Source organism: Salmo trutta, chromosome 29, assembly GCF_901001165.1.
Source record: "Salmo trutta chromosome 29, fSalTru1.1, whole genome shotgun sequence".
Classification (NCBI taxonomy): domain Eukaryota; kingdom Metazoa; phylum Chordata; class Actinopteri; order Salmoniformes; family Salmonidae; genus Salmo; species Salmo trutta.
In genome coordinates this window covers 44,625,985-44,643,911 of record NC_042985.1, presented here as the reverse complement: position 1 = coordinate 44,643,911, position 17,927 = coordinate 44,625,985, and the positions used below count along the sequence as shown (strand labels likewise).

At 43.4% G+C, this 17,927-nt stretch overlaps 1 protein-coding gene across 1 annotated transcript; it reads left to right on the top strand.

The window, feature by feature from the left end:
* The first annotated feature begins 11,410 nt into the window (after positions 1–11,410).
* rab14 (RAB14, member RAS oncogene family) lies at positions 11,411–17,086 on the top strand. Its single transcript, XM_029722324.1, has 8 exons — positions 11,411–11,549; positions 12,456–12,514; positions 12,776–12,829; positions 13,434–13,611; positions 15,865–15,931; positions 16,047–16,134; positions 16,257–16,287; positions 16,395–17,086. Exons 2-8 carry the CDS (start codon positions 12,463–12,465, stop codon positions 16,570–16,572), a joined length of 648 nt encoding a protein of 215 aa, XP_029578184.1. The 5' UTR covers positions 11,411–11,549; positions 12,456–12,462; the 3' UTR covers positions 16,573–17,086.
* The last annotated feature ends 841 nt before the right edge of the window (positions 17,087–17,927 follow it).

The following is a 17,927-nucleotide window of genomic DNA, read 5'->3' as shown; positions in this document are numbered from 1 at the left end:
GAGGCAGCCCCCAAAAAATGTTTTGGTGGGGTCACACGGGGAGATTGGCAGGGTGGAGACAGGGTGGAGACCTGAGCCAACTCCCCGTGCTTACCGTGGGGAGCGAGTGACTAAGCAAGCACCGTGTTATGCGGTGATGCGCATTGTGTCGCCAGTGCGCATTCACAGCCTGGTGCGATCTGTGCCCGCGCCCCACATTTGCTGAGCTAGGTTGAGCATTCAGCCAGGAAGGGTGGTACCATCTCAGCACTCCTGGTCTCAAGTTCGCCTTCTCAGTCCAGGATATCCTGCGCCGGCGCTGCGCACTGTGTCGCCAGTGCGTATTCACAGCCCAGTTCATCCTGTGCCAGCGCCCCGCGTTTGCCGGGCGAAAGTAAGCATCCAGCCAGGACGGGTTGTGCCAGCTCTACGCTCGAGGCCTCCGGTGCACCTCCACGGCCCAGTATATCCTGTGCCTGTCCCACGTACCCGGCCTCCAGTGAGTCTATCCAGCTTGGTACGCCCTGTGCCTGCTCCTCGCACTTGCCCTGAGGTGTGTGTTACCAGTCTGGCGCCACCTGTGCCAGCCCCACGCATCAGGCCTCCAGTGCGCATGCCCAGTCCGGGGTGTCCTGTTCTTGCTCCCCGCACTCGCCCTGAGGTGCGTGTTACCAGTCTGGCGCCACCTGTGCCAGCCCCACGCATCAGGCCTCCAGTGCGCATTCCCAGTCCAGAGCTTCCGGCGACAGTTCCCAGTCCAGAGCTTCCGGCGACAGTTCCCAGTCCGGAACCTCCTGAGACGGCCTGCAGTCCGGAGCCTCCGGCGGCGGCCTGCAGTACGGAGCCTCCGGCGGCGGCCTGCAGTACGGAGCCTCCGGCGGCGGCCTGCAGTCCGGAGCCTCCGGCGGCGGCCTGCAGTACGGAGCCTCCGGCGGCGGCCTGCAGTACGGAGCCTCCGGCGATGATCTGCGGTCCGGTTCCTCCGACGTCGATCCGCGGTCCGGTGGCACAAAAGCAGAGGGATCAGCGGGCGGAGTGGGGGTTACGCCCCGAACCGGAGCCGCCTCCTCTGTTGGAGGATCCGCGGGATGAGAAGGTTCTGCTTACTGCACCAGAGCCGCCATAGACATTTGTCACCCTCCCTTTTTTGGGGGGGTTCTTTTGTTGTTTAGGTGCGTTCAGAGTCCGTACCTTTGGGAGAGGGGTACTGTCATGTTTTCTAGTTTAGTTTTTTTATGTTGTCATGTTCTAGTTTTGTATTATTATGTTGGGTTTCGTTTGGGATTATCTCCAATTAGAGGCAGCTGGTCATCGTTGTCTCTAATTGGAGATCATACTTAAAGGTGTTTTTCCAACCTGCGTTTGTGGGAGATTGGTTTTGAGTTAGTGTATGTTTCTACTCTGCGTCACGGTTTGTTGTTTTTGTTCGTTCAGTTTATTGTGTATGTATTGCATAGTTTCACAGTGAAAATAAAATGTGGAATGACACACGCTGCACTTTGGTCCGCTCCTTCCTACAACAACCGTGACGTATTGTTGTCTCTACCTTCTTTCCCTTTGTGCTGTTGTCTGTGCTCATTAATGTTTGTACCATGTTGTGTTGCTACCATGCTGTGTTGTCATGTGTTGATGTCTTGCTATGTTGTTGTCTTAGGTCTCTCTTTGTGTTGTGTTCTCTCTTGTGATGTGTTTGGTCCTATATTATTTTTTATCCCAGCCCCCGTCCCCACAGGAGGCCTTTTGCCAGGCTGTCATTGTAAATAAGAATTTGTTAACTGACTTTTCTAGTTAAATTAAAATGGAATAAAAAAATTTTTTAAAAAGGTATTTCTAGTTAAATTAAAATGGAATAAAAAAAAATTAAAAAGGTATTTTTTTACATGGACGATACATTGGAGATCATGCAAGACAAGTACTGGAAACAATAGAACACAAAAAAAATATGGGTAACCAGGCCTGGTATTCATAGCCGACTTTGAAAAGGCATTTGATAAAGTATGACTGGAACTTATTTATAAATGCCTGGACTATTTTCAATTTGGAGAATCTCTTATACACATGGGTTAAAGTTATAGTAATCCTATGTGTAAAATAGTAAATAATGGGTACTTCTCAGAAAGTATTAAATTGTCAAGAGGAGTAAAATTATTATTTTTTAAAATAAAAAATAAAATGTACAACGGCTAGAAATTCAGGGCTTAAAAACAAAGGTGTCATTGTACACTGAAGATTCATGTTCTCTTTTAAATCCGCAATTTGGATCCCTGCCCAGCCTCAGAGGATCTAGATCAGTGGTTCTTAACCTGGGTTCGATCGAACCCCAGGGGTTCGGTGAGTCAGTCTCAGGGGTTCGGCGGAGGTCAAGACACACACCCGACTCATATGATTCGTGATGACACGCCCCGCTTGGCCATCATTGGCTGCAGGTGATCACGCAACATCGCTTGGCCTATCTGTGCTGCAGGGAATTTGGCACGCTCAGTAGTCGAATTGTGACTGTCGTGATGGTACGTCGTGTGATTTCTTTCTTAATATTTTAATCCCTTCATACTAACTATGTCGAGCAAAAAAAGAAAGTGGTCGGACGAATATGTACAATATGGATTCACATGTATAACGGAACGTGATGAGAGTCAGCGTCCTAACTGCATGATTTGCAATGCCAAGTTGAGCAATTCTAGTCTAGCACCGGCAAAACTAAGAGAACACTTCCTTAAGCTGCATGGAGATGGACAATACAAGAACACAACGCTCGCTGAATTCAAGGTGAAGAGAGCCAGATTCGATGAAAAGGCTACTCTGCCTGTTCTCGGCTTTGTACCCATCAACAAACCGATCCTCACAGCATCGTACGAAGTTGCTTACCTGATCGCAAAGCAGGGCAAACCACACACCATTGGTGAAACACTCATAAAACCAGCTGTGTTGAAGATGGCGAATATCATGCTGGGAAAAGCGGCTGAAGTTAAGTTATCCCAAATTCCTCTTTCAAATGACACCATTAGCGACAGAATAGAGGACATGAGCAAAGACATCTTGGCTCAAGTAGTTGCAGATCTGATTTCAAGCCCGGCAAAATTCAGCCTTCAACTCGACGAGACCACAGGCAACAGCAGAAGTCACACTGATTTGCAGTAAATATTCATTATTATGTTTTTGTTTTTGTGTGAAAATCATGTTTTAATGGTTTTGTTCTTTGAACACTGATGTTGATGCACGGTTCATTTTGTGCACCAGTAAAATATATACCTATGTTTTGAATTTTATTTTTCCAATTAAGAAGGGTTCGGGGAATGCGCATATGAAACTGGTGGGGGTCAGTACCTCCAACAAGGTTAAGAACCACTGATCTAGATACTTTCCCACCTCTGGATTACAGACGAATTATGATAAATGTACACTACGTGTTGGATCGTAAAAAAAACTATAAAAAAAACAATTATGTAATGGTGTAGTTTACCAATAAAATGGTCCGACGGTGAAGTGGACATACTCGGCATTCATATCCCAAAAGAAAGAATCTCACTACAATAGGTGTTGATAGAAAGTTAACCAAATTAGATAAGATCTTGCTACCATGAAAAGGACAACACCTGTCTATTTGTGGAAAAATCTCCCTGATTAATACTTTAGTCATATTCCAGTTTACCTTTTTACTTAAGACCCTGCCTACACAAACGACTTGTTTTTTTCAATTATGAGGGGGGGGGAACACTATTTGGAACAGCAAGACAAAATTAAACGGGCATACTTATATAAGGAATATGAATTCACAGGGAATAAGTTATTACATATTTGTAATGAATACTCAGGGAGAAAAAGGTGTAGAGTCACACGCAGAGCGTGGCAGATGTTTCTTTTTTTTATTTCACCTTTATTTAACCAGGTAGGCTAGTTGAGAACAAGTTCTCATTTACAACCGCGACCTGGCCAAGAAAGCAAAGCAGTGCGACACAAACAGAGTTACACATGGAATAAACAAGCGTACAGTCAATAACACGATAGAAAAAAAGAAAGTCTATATAGAGTGTGTGCAAATGGCGTGAGGTGGTAAGGCAATAAATAGGCCATAGTAGCAAGTAATTATAATTTAGCAAATTAACACTGGAGTGATAGGTGAGCAGATGATGATGTGCAAGTAGAAATAATGGTGTGCAAAAGAGCAGAAAAGTAAATAAAAACAATATGGGTATGAGGTAGGTAGATTAGCTGTTCATAGCCCACCCATCGGTAAGCTGCTCAGATAGCTGATGTTTAAAGTTAGTAAGGGAAATGTAAGTCTCCAACTGCAGCGATTTTTGCAATTCGTTCCAGTCATTGGCAGCAGAGAACTGGAAGGAAAGGCGGCCAAAGGAGTTGTTGGCTTTAGGGATGACCAGTGAGATACCTGCTGGAGCGCGTGCTACAGGTGGGTGTTATCGTGACCAGTGAGCAGAAATAAGGCGGAGCTTTACCTAGCAAAGACTTATACATGACTTGGAGCCAGTGGGTCTGGCGACGAATATGTAGCGAGGGCCAGCTGACTAGAGCATACAGGTCGCAGTGGTAGAAGGGGCTTTGGTAACAAAACGGATGGCACTGTGATAGACTGCATCCAATTTGCTGAGTAGAGTGTTAGAGGCTATTTTGTAAGTGACATTGCCGAAGTCCAGGATCGGTAGGATAGCCAGTTTTACAAGGGTATGTTTGGCGGTGTGAGTGAAGGAGGCTTTGTTGTGAAATAGGAAGCCGATTCTAGATTTAATTTTGGATAGGAGATGTTTAACCTGTTGAGGACAGACATTCCGCTAGCGGAACCCCGTTCCGCCTGCGGAACCCCTAGCCAACAGCCAATGGCATCGCACGGCGCGAAATACAACTAAAATACCACAATTAAATTTTCTCAAACAAGCAACTATTTTACACCATTTTAAAGATAAGACTCTCGTTAATCTAACCACATTGTCCGATTTCAAAAAGGCTTTACAGCGAAAGCAAAACATTAGATTATTAATGAGATTATTAGGAGAGTACCCTGCCAAAAATAATCACACAGCCATTTTCAAAGCAAGCATATATGTCACATAAACCCAAACCACAGTTAAATGCAGCATTAACCTTTGATGATCTTCATCAGATGACACTCCTAGGACATTATGTTATACAATACATGCATGTTTTGTTCAATCAAGTTCATATTTATATCAAAAACCAGATTTTTACATTAGCATGTGATGTTCAGAACTAGCATACCCACCGAAAACGTCCGGTGAATTTACTAATGATAAAAGTTCACAAAATACATAATTATTTAAAGAATTATAGATAAAGGAGTTCTGTATGCAATCGCGGTGTCAGATTTTAAAATAGCTTTTCGGCGAAAGCACATTTTGCAATATTCTGAATAGATAGCCCGGCCATCACGGCTAGCCATTTTGACACCCACCAAGTTTGGGACAACCTAAACTCAGAATTACTATTAGAAAAATTGGATTACCTTTGCTGTTCTTTGTCAGAATGCACTCCCAGGACTTCTACTTCAACAACAAATGTTGTTTTGGTTCCAAATAATCCATAGTTATATTCAAATAGCTCCGTTTTGTTCGTGCGTTCAGGTCAATATCCAAAGGGTGACGTGCAAGCGCATTTCGTGACAAAAATTCAAAATATTCCATTACCGTACTTGTCAAACGCTGTTTAAAAGAAAAAATGTTATGCTATTTTTCTCGTAAAATAGCATTCCAACCGGGCAACGTTGTATTCATTCAAAGGCTGAAAGAAAAAAATGGAGTAGTCTCGTGACCGCGCATCTCCAGTGTCACTGTCCCCAGGCTGACCCCTCACAAATTCTGCTGCTGTTCTTCGCCCAGAGACAGCAGACACCCCATTCCACTTTCTGGCGGCTTTAGAGAGCCAATGGAAGCCTTAGATGTCACATATACAGCACAGATGCTGTATTTTCGATAGAGATGCAACAGAAGGACAAATTGTCAGACAGGGCACTTACTGTATGGAATCTTCTCAGGTTTTGGCCTGCCATATGAGTTCTGTTATACTCACAGACACCATTCAAACAGTTTTAGAAATGTTAGAGTGTTTTCTATCCAAATATACTAATTAAATGCATATTCTAGTTTCTGGGCAGGAGTAGTAACCAGATTAAATTGGGTACGGTTTTTATCCGGCCGTGAAAATACTGCCCCTTATCCCAAAGAAGTTAATAAGAGTCTGAAAGAGAGTTTACAGACTAGCCAGACACCTAAGTATTTGTAGTTGTCCACATATTCTAAGTCAGAACCGTCCAGAGTAGTGATGCTATTCGGGTGGGAGAGGTGCGGGCAGCGATTGGTTGAAAAGCATGCATTTGGTTTTACCAGCGTTTAAGAGCAGTTGGAGGCCACGGAAGGAGTGTTGTATGGCATTGAGCTCGTTTTTGACGTTTGATACACGGGAGAGGAGCATGGCCCAACTGCATGGGCTCTGGAAGACTCAGACGGGATGACGGAATCATGGAAAGAGAAGGTTCTGGGTTCCTGGGTGGCAGAGTTCTTCAACGGTCGGCAATAAGGTGGTCAATGGCGATGCGAATGTATTGATTTAAATCCTGAATGTCACCTCTACAGGCCAGCTCCACCTGAAGTTCCCTGTTGAGCCCACTTCGGTAGACGGTAAGTAAAGCAGCCTCATTCCATCCACTCCCTGCAGCCATGGTGCAGAACTCGAGGGCATACCCGACAGCTGAATTGCGTCCTTGTTGAAGTTCTATGAGTAGGTCTCCTATAGGACGACCAGAGGGAGAGTGATCGAATACCTCTTTGAAGAGCGTGTGGAAATGGTTCTCGGGTCAGAGTTCTGTGCTGTTGGCAGTCCATATAGCGGTGGCCCAATCCAGGGTCAAAAACAAATACCTCACAACCATACAAACAGAAAGAACTGAATTAAATAGGGAGCTGATAAGACCAGGTGAGAAACGAACACAGGTGAAATCAGTGAACAAAAATGAAAGACAGGGCTACGTTCCAGAACACAAAAGAACAGGGCTACGTTCAAGAACACAAAGAAAAAGAACACAAGGTTGACTAAGAAAATAAAAGCAGAACCGTACAATATTAAAGCACTGGACCTCTCACTTAAGGCTTCAGTCATACAAAAACTATACTTAAATCCAAACTGGTTCTCTAGCAGATTAGTAAGAATGGCTCACCCCGTGTTCAAGAATGGCCTTCTCTTCATTCAGATTACAACCTCTCATTTTCAGTTATTTTAAGATTAAATAATCTCCAAAATATTGCTATTTTTAAAACAAGTCATTGAAAGCTTATTGCAATTTCAGTTTAATCCACCAGAAAAGACAGAACAAAGATGATTAAACTCAAATAAGCTAATTGATCAAAAAACATTAAACATTTTGTCTAAACAGTATCATCTTTGCAAACAATATTATAAACAGGACTGGTGGAGTTATGTCACACATGTATTTAACAAAAATATATGGACATTTCTACTCTATCCAAAATTACAAACAACTGATTGCAGCATTACCACAAAAATGGAAGAGGCAAGAGGAAGGGGGAGAAGGTAAATAACTTGTCCGTCGGCCCTGCATTAAAGACCAAAATTAGCTAAAGAAAACTGTGATAAATAAATTAGACCAGTTTCTTTTAAGGACCAGAAAATTGACAGCTGCGCCATACAGGTTGCAAAATAGTTGGGAGGAGATTTGCGATGTACCGATTCCATGGCAAATGGTTTATGAACTGATACATAAAACGACACCGGATTCCAAACTTAGATAACTTGTTTAGGTACTGCCCATATGTAGCTTGATTTTGGTCGCAGGTTCAGGAATGGCTGACAAATTGCAACATTTACTTGGAGCTAACTCTGCAAATAGCACTGCTGGGTGATTTGAATAGTCACAGTCAATCTATCAATAATACTCTTAGTAAAAATGTTTATCTTGAATTTACAATCTGTAGAAACTATGAGAATAGAAATGTTCAGACATTTTGTGAAACATCACAGCACAGTGGAAACAAATATGGCAGCTAGAAATCAAAACTGGATGGTCTTCAGAGATAGATGGGCGTGATTGAGGGTAGCTGAAAGATGGGACTAAAAACAAACAAAAGATAACTAACGTAAAATATACTGTGTCCAGAAAATGTGTAAAATATGTATAAGCTGGAAGTAGAAGCCAAAGTATTGTTGTCCATATAGTTTACTCCAATTTAGGGGAGGTAGGGTTAGAGTAAAATAATAAAGAAGGACACACACACACACACACAAAGAATTCAGACCCCTTGACTTTTTTCACATTTTGTTACGTTACAGCCTGATTCTACAAAGGATAAAATATTTTTTCCCCCTCATCAATCTACACACTATACCCCATAATGACAAAGCAAAAATGGGTTTTTAGAAATATTTGCAAATGTATTACAAAATTAAAAACAGAAATATCACATTTACATAAGTATTCAGACCCTTTACTCAGTACTTTTTTGAAGTACCTTTGGCAACTATTACAACCTCGAGTCTCCTTGTGGATGACGCTACAAGCTTGGCACACCTGAATTTGGGGAGTTTCTCTCATTCTTCTCTGCAGGTCCTCTCAAGGTCTGTCAGGTTGGATGGGGAGCATCGCTGCACAGCTATTTTCAGGTCTCTCCAGAGATGTTCAATCGGTTTGAGTCAGGGCTCTGGCTGGGCCATTCAAGGACATTCAGAGACTTGTCCCGAAGCCACTTCTGCATTATCTTGGCTGTGTGATTGGGTCATTGTCCTGTTGGTAGGTGAACCTTCACCCCAGTCTAAGGTCCTGAGCACTCTGGAGCAGGTTTTCATCAAGGATCTCTCTGTACTTTGCTCCGTTCATCTTTCCCTCGATCCTGACTAGTCTCCCAGTTCCTGCCACTGAAAAACATCCCCACAGCATGATGCTGCCACCACCATGCTTCACCATAGGGATGGTGGCAGTTTTTCCTCCAGACGTGAAGCTTGGCACTCAAGGCAAAGAGTTAAAATCTTGATTTTATCAGACCAGAGAATCTTGTTTCTCATGGTCTGAGAGTCCTATGAGCAGGCTGTCATGTGCCTTTTACTGAGGAGTGGCTTCCGTCTGGCCACTCTACCATAAAAGGCCTGATAGGTGGAGTGCTGCAAAGATGGTTGTCCTTCTGGAAGGTTCTTCCATCTCCACAGAGGAACTCTGGAGCTCTATCAGAGTTACCATCGGGTTCTTGGTCACCTCCCTGATCAAGGCCCTTCTCCCTCGATTGCTCAGTTTGGCCGGGCGGCCAGCTCTAGGAAGAGCCTTGGTGATTCCAAACTTCTTCCATTTAAGAATGATGGAGGCCACTTGGGGACCTTGAATGCTGCAGACATCTTTTGGTACCCTTCCCCAAATCTGTGCCTCGACACAATCCTGTCTCGGAGCTCTACGGACTATTCTTTCGACCTCATGGCTTGGTTTTTGCTCTGACATGCACTGTCAACTGTGGGACCTTATATAGACAGGTGTGTCTTTCCAAATCATGTCCAATCTATTAAATTTACCACAGGTGGACTCCAATAAAGTTGTAGAAACATCTCAAGGATGATCAATGGAAACAGGATGCACCTGAGCTCAATTTCGAGTCTCATAGCAAAAAACCTGTTTTCGCTTTGTCATTATGGGATGTTGTGTGTAGATTGATGAGGGACAATTATATTTAATCCATTTTAGAATAAGGCTGTAACATAACAAAATGTGGAAAAAGTAAAGGGGTCTGAGTACTTTCCGAATGCACTGTATACACACTACATGACCAAAGGTATGTGGACACCTGCTCGTCGAACATCTCATTCCAACATCTCATCTCATCGGGGCGGCAGGTAGCCTAGTGGTTAGAGCATTGGGCCAGTAACTGAAAGGTTGCTGGATCGAGTCCTTGAGCTGACAAGGTAAATATCTGTCGTTCTGCCCCTGAACAAGGCAGAATTTGTTCATAACTGACTTGCCTAGTTAAATAAAGGTTCAATAAAAAATGTAAATTCCAAAATCATGGGCATTAATATGGAGTTGGTCCCATTTGCTGATTTGCCTTCACTCTCTGAGAAGGCTTTCAACTAGTTGTTTACGGAGAAAGCACATTGTTCAATATTCTGAGTACATAGCTCAGCTATCGAAGCAAGCTATACAGCTACCCGCCAAGTTCTGGCATCAAGAAAACTCTGAATTAGTATTATAAACATTCTCTTACCTTTGCTGATTTTCGTCAGAATGCACTCCCGAGGACTCCTACTTCCACAAGAAATGTTTGTTTTGTTCGAAATACTCCATACTTATGTCCAAATACCTCCGTTTTGTTTGTGCATTCAGATCACGATCCAAAGGCATAACGCGCGAGCGCAGTACCAGAGACGAAAAGTCAAAATGTTCCATTACCGGTCGTAGAAACATGTCAAACGTTGTTTACAATCTTTAGGGTATTTTTTAACATAAAACGTCGATAATATTCCAACCGGACAATAGCGTATTCATTACAGAAGAAAAAGAAGGAGGGGCGTGCTCATCACCAAGTCCTTTGTCCATAGGCAGTCCACTCATTGACTGAGCTACTATTCTCTGCCCAGTAACAGGAGAATGATGGAAAAACTTTCTGAAGGCTGTTGACAGCCAATGGAAGCCTTGGGAAGTGCAACGTGACCCCTCAGACACTGTAGTTTCGATAGGGATTCAAAAGAAGAACTACAATTCTCAGATTTCCACACTTCCTGTTTGGATTTTTTCTCAGGTTTTTGCCTGCCATATGAGTTCTGTTATACTCACAGACATCATTCAAACAGTTTTAGACACTTCAGAGTGTTTTCTATCCAAATCTACTAATAATATGCAAATATTTGACTCTGGGCCAGAGTATTAGGCAGTTTACTCTGGGCAAGCTTTTCATCCGAAAACGAAAATACCGCCCCCTATACCCTAAAAAGTTAAAGCATTGTTGGTTATGGGCTTGTAAGTAAGCATTTCACTGTACGGTCTACACCTGTTGTATTCGGCACATGTGACAAATAAAATCTGATTTGATATGTGCCCCCCTCCAGCCAGGCATTATTCTGCATGTTTTGGTGTTGTCCCAATATATATAAATGTAACCCTTTTTGCAGTAAAATATTTTTCACAACAATCCATTTCATAAATGGGAGACAGATTTTTTTTAAACATGGTTGTGTTTTGTTCTACATTTGGTAGGGGTATCTCAAAAAACTAAAGCCATTTTTGAGGATTGGCCACTAGCCTAGCTTAACTTCTTTCAGAGTGAAGTAACTGGTAGCTTGGTAAACTGTCTTTCAGAGTAGCTTCCCCAACAGTGTCATTTATACACATCATCACATCAGTTACACATCATTGGAAAAACCCCATGGTAAAAAAATGATCACTTCCATATCAGTGCAGCGTTAGCTGAGTGTACTCCTGTCCAGTAGGTTGCGGTATACAGCTGAACTTGGTTGCGCTAGCTGTTTATTGATGAAGAATTGTGAAAGCCTCTTAAAAGGACCGATTCATCAGATCGCCGGGTTAGACAGCTGGATAAGTATTCAAATAGAAGGTAAAACAAAGACATGTATCATGTTTATCTGAAATTGGGGAATTCAAGTTTGGTACCGCTCAACGTTACTTTAAATTAGCTAAATGCGTAACGTTAGCTAGCTAATGCTAACTTGTTCAAGAGTCAGCTAGCTAACTAGCTAGCAACTGAATGGGAGTTCCCTTTGGCCAACGTTACAGTTGCCAATGTGCACGCTAGGTTTTCCCCATTACATTACTGTTTCGCCCTTTTCCTCTGATCTAGTTAGCTTCACACTTTCAAAAATCGAATAGGCCTAACTTAGGGTGTGTTCGTAAATTTACTTTTGAGTGCCAGAGTGCGCTCTGGGCGTTTGTAAATTCAGAGCGTTGTTAGATTGTCCGTTCGTAAATGAGTGTTCAGAGCGCACACTGGACGCTCTGGCGGAGGAATAGGGTCCGAGTGTTCTAACCTCACAACGGCAGTCAAGCACCAAAACTAACTCAGAGAACACCTCACTCTGAACATTTTACTCACCCTAGTAGTTGGTGGCTGTTGCTGTGCTGGCAACACGTTAATTACGTTTTTTTTGCCGACGTTTACTAGCACGGGCCATATTCAACGGGTGTTGAGCGTTCGTAAATTCATTAGGTTTTCTGTGCTCTGGCACACTGACGAGAGTGCTCTGAAATCGGAGTAGATAGCCAAAGAGAATTTGCAGTTCGCAATATGTTTATTATGGCATAGGCTAGATGACGACAAAATGTATCAGTTTGCTGGCTAGCTACCTAGCTAACGTTATAGCTAGCTTATGGTTTTCAATTCCAGCTTGACTGTTGTTGTAATGGGCCTCAGGTTGTGACATGGTTGTTTGTAGTTTACATTCTGGTTGGTGTTATTGCTAGCTAGAACGTTTAATTAAAATGGACGTTTTTTTCTTTATTCAAGAGCCGAAATGACTACTGCTCCATACAACTACTCCTACATCTTCAAATACATTATTATTGGTAAGTGGCCAAGATTCCCATATTTTACATAGCTCACTGAAACGAATCTGAATGTTAGTTGATGTCTCATCAGTTGTTTTGGTCTTATGTAAAAGTGCCCTGAATGAGAATAGTGCTTAAGTGTACATACTTATCCTGAACTTTTTTATAAATGAGCATAACTACAACACGCTTCCCATAAATCTTCAACATTACTGTTTCATATAAGCCTTTGAATAATTGTAAGCGTTGCCTATATTGCTTTGTTTTCTCCCACTACAGGGGATATGGGTGTAGGGAAATCATGCCTGCTTCACCAGTTCACAGAAAAGAAATGTGAGTATGGTCTAAAAAGCAGTGGTGTCTCCTTTATGGAAGATTGTACACAATCATGTTATTGTACCACTGCATGTTTACAAAGTTTACTTTCCATTCAAGGTTACATAATCCAGGCCTTCCCTGTGGCTCAGTTGGTAGATCATGGTGTTTGCAACGCCATCATGGTGTGTGCAACGCCAGGGTTGTGGGTTCGATTCCCACGGGGGGCCAGTACACAAAAAAAATGCATGAAATGAAATGTACTGTAAGTTGCTCTGGATAAGAGCGTCTGCTAAATGACTAAAATGTAAATGTATTCATTAGTGCACACTGGCAAAATATTTTGCAACAGAATCAAGTGTTTCTTCATTATCATAATGACCTTTATTTGCCAAGTACATTTACAGCAATATACAAACAGAATACAGACACATGTCAACATAGTCACCATGCAGAATAGGATTTATTGGACAAATTGGGATTAGACCCTCCTGTTTACTTTAGTTTGGTTCCTAGTGAATACACCTCTGTTAACAAACCAAGAAATGTGCACTGCACTCAAGATACTGTCTTCAATAGATACTTTTAGTAAGCTAATAGGGCCTATCTGTTTTCCCAACAGTCATGGCAGACTGCCCCCACACTATTGGAGTCGAGTTTGGCACAAGGATAATCGAGGTGAGCGGCCAGAAGATCAAACTGCAGATCTGGGACACTGCGGGACAGGAGCGCTTCAGGGCCGTCACACGCAGCTACTACAGGGGAGCGGCAGGGGCACTCATGGTCTATGACATCACCAGGTAGGCCAGGATCTCAGCAGGGCTTTACTTGAAGTGACTATCAGGGCCAGCACCAGAACTAAGCAGTTGGACGGGCATTTGATTTCCATAAGGGGACAAAAATGTTTTACGCTAGCACTGCTTTGCTTCGAGGGACCCCCCCCCCCTTCAAGCGAATGAGCTTGACTGCAACATTTAAGTGTTATTAATACATTTCATATATGCTATCGCAAATATAATAATTTGGTTGTGTTTATGAAGGTCTTAAGTAACATTAGAATACGATTCGATTTTTTTTCAAATAACACAAAACCATTTTCATTAGTTTGTTACTGTTGGATATACACTACATTACCAAAAGTATGTGGACACCTGCTTGTCGAACATCTCATTACAAAATCATGGGCATTAATATGGAGTTGGTCCCCTCCCTTTGCTGCTATAACAGCCTCCATTCAGCCACGAGCATTAGTGAGGTTGGGCGATTAGGCTTGGCTCGCAGTCGTCCTTCCAATTTTTGCCGAAGGTGTTCGATGGAGTTCAGGTCAGGCCTCTGTGCAGGCCAGTCAAGTTCTTCCGCACCGATCTTGACAAATCATTTCTGTATGAACTTAGTTTTGTGTACGGGGGCATTGTCATTCTGAAACAGGAAAGGGCCTTCCCCAAACTGTTGCCACAAAGTTGGAAGCACAGAATTGTCTAGAAAAGGGGTAGGCAACCCTGGTCCTCGAGTGCTGCAGGCAGTTCATGGTTTTGATTTAACCGACCTGGAAGACCAGGTGTGTTGAATTTACGCAATCTTTGAACTGATCAATTAGCTCAGTTGGTCAAGTGTGGTGCCTAGTTGGAACAAAATCTTGCAGTACCTGCGGCACTCCAGGAACAGGGTTGCCTACCCCTGGTCTAGAATGTCATTATATGCTGTAGTGTTAAGATTTCTGTTCACTGAAACTAAGGGGCCTAGTACGAACCATGAAAAACAGCCTCCGACCATTATTCCTCCACCAAACTTTACAGTTGGCACTATGCATTTGGGCAGGTAGCGTTCTCCTGGCATCCACCAATCCCAGATTCGTCTATTGGACTGCCAGATGGTGAAGCGTAATTCATCACTACAAAGAATGCGTTTCCACTGCTCCAGAGTCCAATGGCGGTGAGCTTTACACCACTCCAGGCGACGCTTGGCATTGCGCATGGTGATCTTAGGCTTGTGTGCTGCTGCTCGGCCATGGAAACCCATTTCATGAAGCTCCCGACAAACAGTTATTGTGCTGACATTGCTTCCAAAGGCAGTTTGGAACTCGGTAGTGGGTGTTGCAACCGAAGACAGACGATTTTTACGTGCTTTAGTCCAGTTCTGTGAGCTTGTGTGGCCTACCACTTTGCGGCTGAGCCGTTGTTGCTCCTAGACGATTCCACTTCACAATAAGAGCACGTACAGTTAACCGGGGCAGCTCTAGCAGGGCAGAAATTTGAAGAACTGACTTGTTGGAAAGGTGGCATCCTATGACTGTCCCATGTTGAAAGTCACAGCTCTTCAGTAAGGCCATTCTACTGCCAATGTTTGTCTATGGAGATTGCATGGCTGTGTGCTCGAATTTATACACCTGTTAGCAACGAAGGTGGGTGAAATAGCCAAATCCACTAATTTGAAGGGGTGTCTACATACTTGTGTGTGTATATATAGTGTATATGTGTATATAGTGTATATCTGGTGCTGTCTGGACAAAAAGAGTATGACATGCCATAGTCTTTTTGTCCAGACAGCATCACATACACGGGCCACACACACTGAGACGGAGGGATGCTGGTTCGGGTGCCTTGATTGATGCGTCTTTCTGTCGGCTCGCGTCCGGTTCAAATAAATTATTATCAATATTTGATTTGAACGGGCAAGGGGATACAGTAGAGCGGACCAGGCCCCTTAAGGCCCACCCATAACGCTGGCCCTGGCGACTATTACATTGATTATTTATCTAGCCTCACAGATTAAGCCTAGCCCTGGAAAAAAAGCATCTTTCATGGAGAATGTCAATTTAAAGTGCTTTTTAAATCCAGGCCTATGCAAAATCTGGGTTTCGGCAAACCAGCCCATAAGGTGCCCAGCATTCGAGTGTTGAGAATTAGCATGGATTCAGTAACCGCATTTAACCTTTTGTCCAATTTCCATTGTCTTGTATTCACAATGACTTATCTGGTATTATGTCTTTGTACATTTGAACTGAAATTCTATTATTGTTATGGCTCCAAATGTTCTCTTGTCCTTTCCTGTAGGAGAAGCACATACAACCACCTTAGCAGCTGGTTGACTGATGCTAGAAACCTCACCAACCCTAATACTGTGAGTCAGGCAGCTGGAAATCTGAACTCCTGATCAGACTGTGGGATGTCTTTACAAGACAGTTTAATATTTCCATGCTGCCATGACGACCCTGGCCTGTGTGCTATCTCCCCAGGTGATCATTCTTATTGGTAACAAGGCAGACTTGGAGGCCCAGCGAGATGTAACCTATGAGGAGGCTAAGCAGTTTGCTGAGGAGAACGGTAAGGTTTATCACAGCAGATCTCCATGTACTGTAGATCATGGGAAATCAAAGTTTGAACAATCACTTTCTATTTGCGAACAACTTTTCTTATGAACCTAATTCAGTCTTTTGTTTTTGTAGGTCTATTGTTCCTAGAGGCTAGTGCAAAGACGTAAGTTAACACACCCAAATGTTTTCACTTGCATCAAAGAGTGCATTGAAGTTACTAGGGACTAGTCAGTCCATTGTGCCTGAGTCTGTTGTTTTCCTGTAACCCAGGGGTGAGAATGTGGAAGACGCGTTCCTGGAGGCAGCCAAGAAGATCTACCAGAACATTCAGGACGGAAGCCTGGACCTGAACGCCGCCGAGTCTGGTGTCCAGCACAAGCCCTCCGCCCCGCAGGGAGGCCGGCTGACCAGTGAACCGCAGCCCCCGAAGGAAGGCTGCAGCTGCTAATGACCCCACCCGCTGACCCTCCAGCTGACCTTTGCCCCCTGTGCCACCGCCTCCCTCCACCACCCAGGAGCCCACATGCCTCCACCAAGGCACTGACAGTCTGGGCCCCAGTAGGCTCTGAGCCAGGGATGGGCTTTATACCACTCCCAGCCATCTACATCCATCTCCCTCTCATCTCTCTCTTTGTCTCCCCGTATCTATCTCACACAGCTATGCTGTATGTGCCCATAGCCTACATAACCCAGTGCACCTAGCACCTATGATGAGATGAGCAAGCCTCATGGGTCACACATTGTGATTAGAACACAGCAACAGAGAAAATAGGCCTTTCTGGCTGGCTGCTCTACTGAAGAAAAAGCCTTTTTCTATCCACAGAAGAAACCATGATGTGCATAACTATAAATGGAATGATTCATCACTCTTGTGGTGTTTTGAATGTAGTACTGTTTTAATTCAAATTAAATTATTAAGAGTGGCTGCAAAATACTCAAACAGGCACAGATACCAAAGATAATGGATGCGTGAGTCACTCAACGTGTATAACCATTTACCAAATTGTTCATTTTAAAATGTTTCCGGAGATTTTATCGGTCTTGGAATACGTTGGATTGACTTTTTGTTCGATATAATTATTATAAAATATTTGTTTTACCCATTTATTTTAATGAACATTAGTGGGAAATGATGGGTACAGTATAATGTAGAATATGAGCGTGTGAAAGACCAAATTGTCAAATTTCTTAGGTGCCTCAATGAGAGAGATCTGACCTGTAGCATGTACTATTGGAAAGTTAGACAGAACACTGGGCGTGGAGTCCAAGAGAAATCTTTGCACTTTTGTGGAGATGGAGCTCCAGCAGGGGGGGTTTTCACTAGAAACCATACGGAAGCAAACAGGGAGGGACTAACCTGAAATTGTCCAATGAATACACCCCATCAGTAGAGATTCTGATCAGTGAGACATCTCAGATGCCCACTCCAGCTGTGATTCAAATGGGAGTATTGTATGTGGATCTATGGTGGCTGTGAAAATTGGTCATCCTGCTCAGCCCGTGGCTTTGTATTAGAGGGATATCTCACTCCTTTGTCCCCTGGGGCACTTTAGTAGGACTTAGCTGGTGAACTGAGGTTGTGAGGTGGTTCAGCAATGTACCTCTCTCCCTTTGATTGATGTAATCTCAGGGACTTCATCTCACTGCTTGCATCCCAAATTGTACCCATAGGGCTCTGGTCAGAAGTCGTGCACTGCATAGGTAATATTGCGGCATTTGGGACGCGACCACTGATCACACCCCCCATATCATTCTCTCTGTGATTGTTTTTGCCTAATTTAGTGTTAACTTGTTATGCAAACT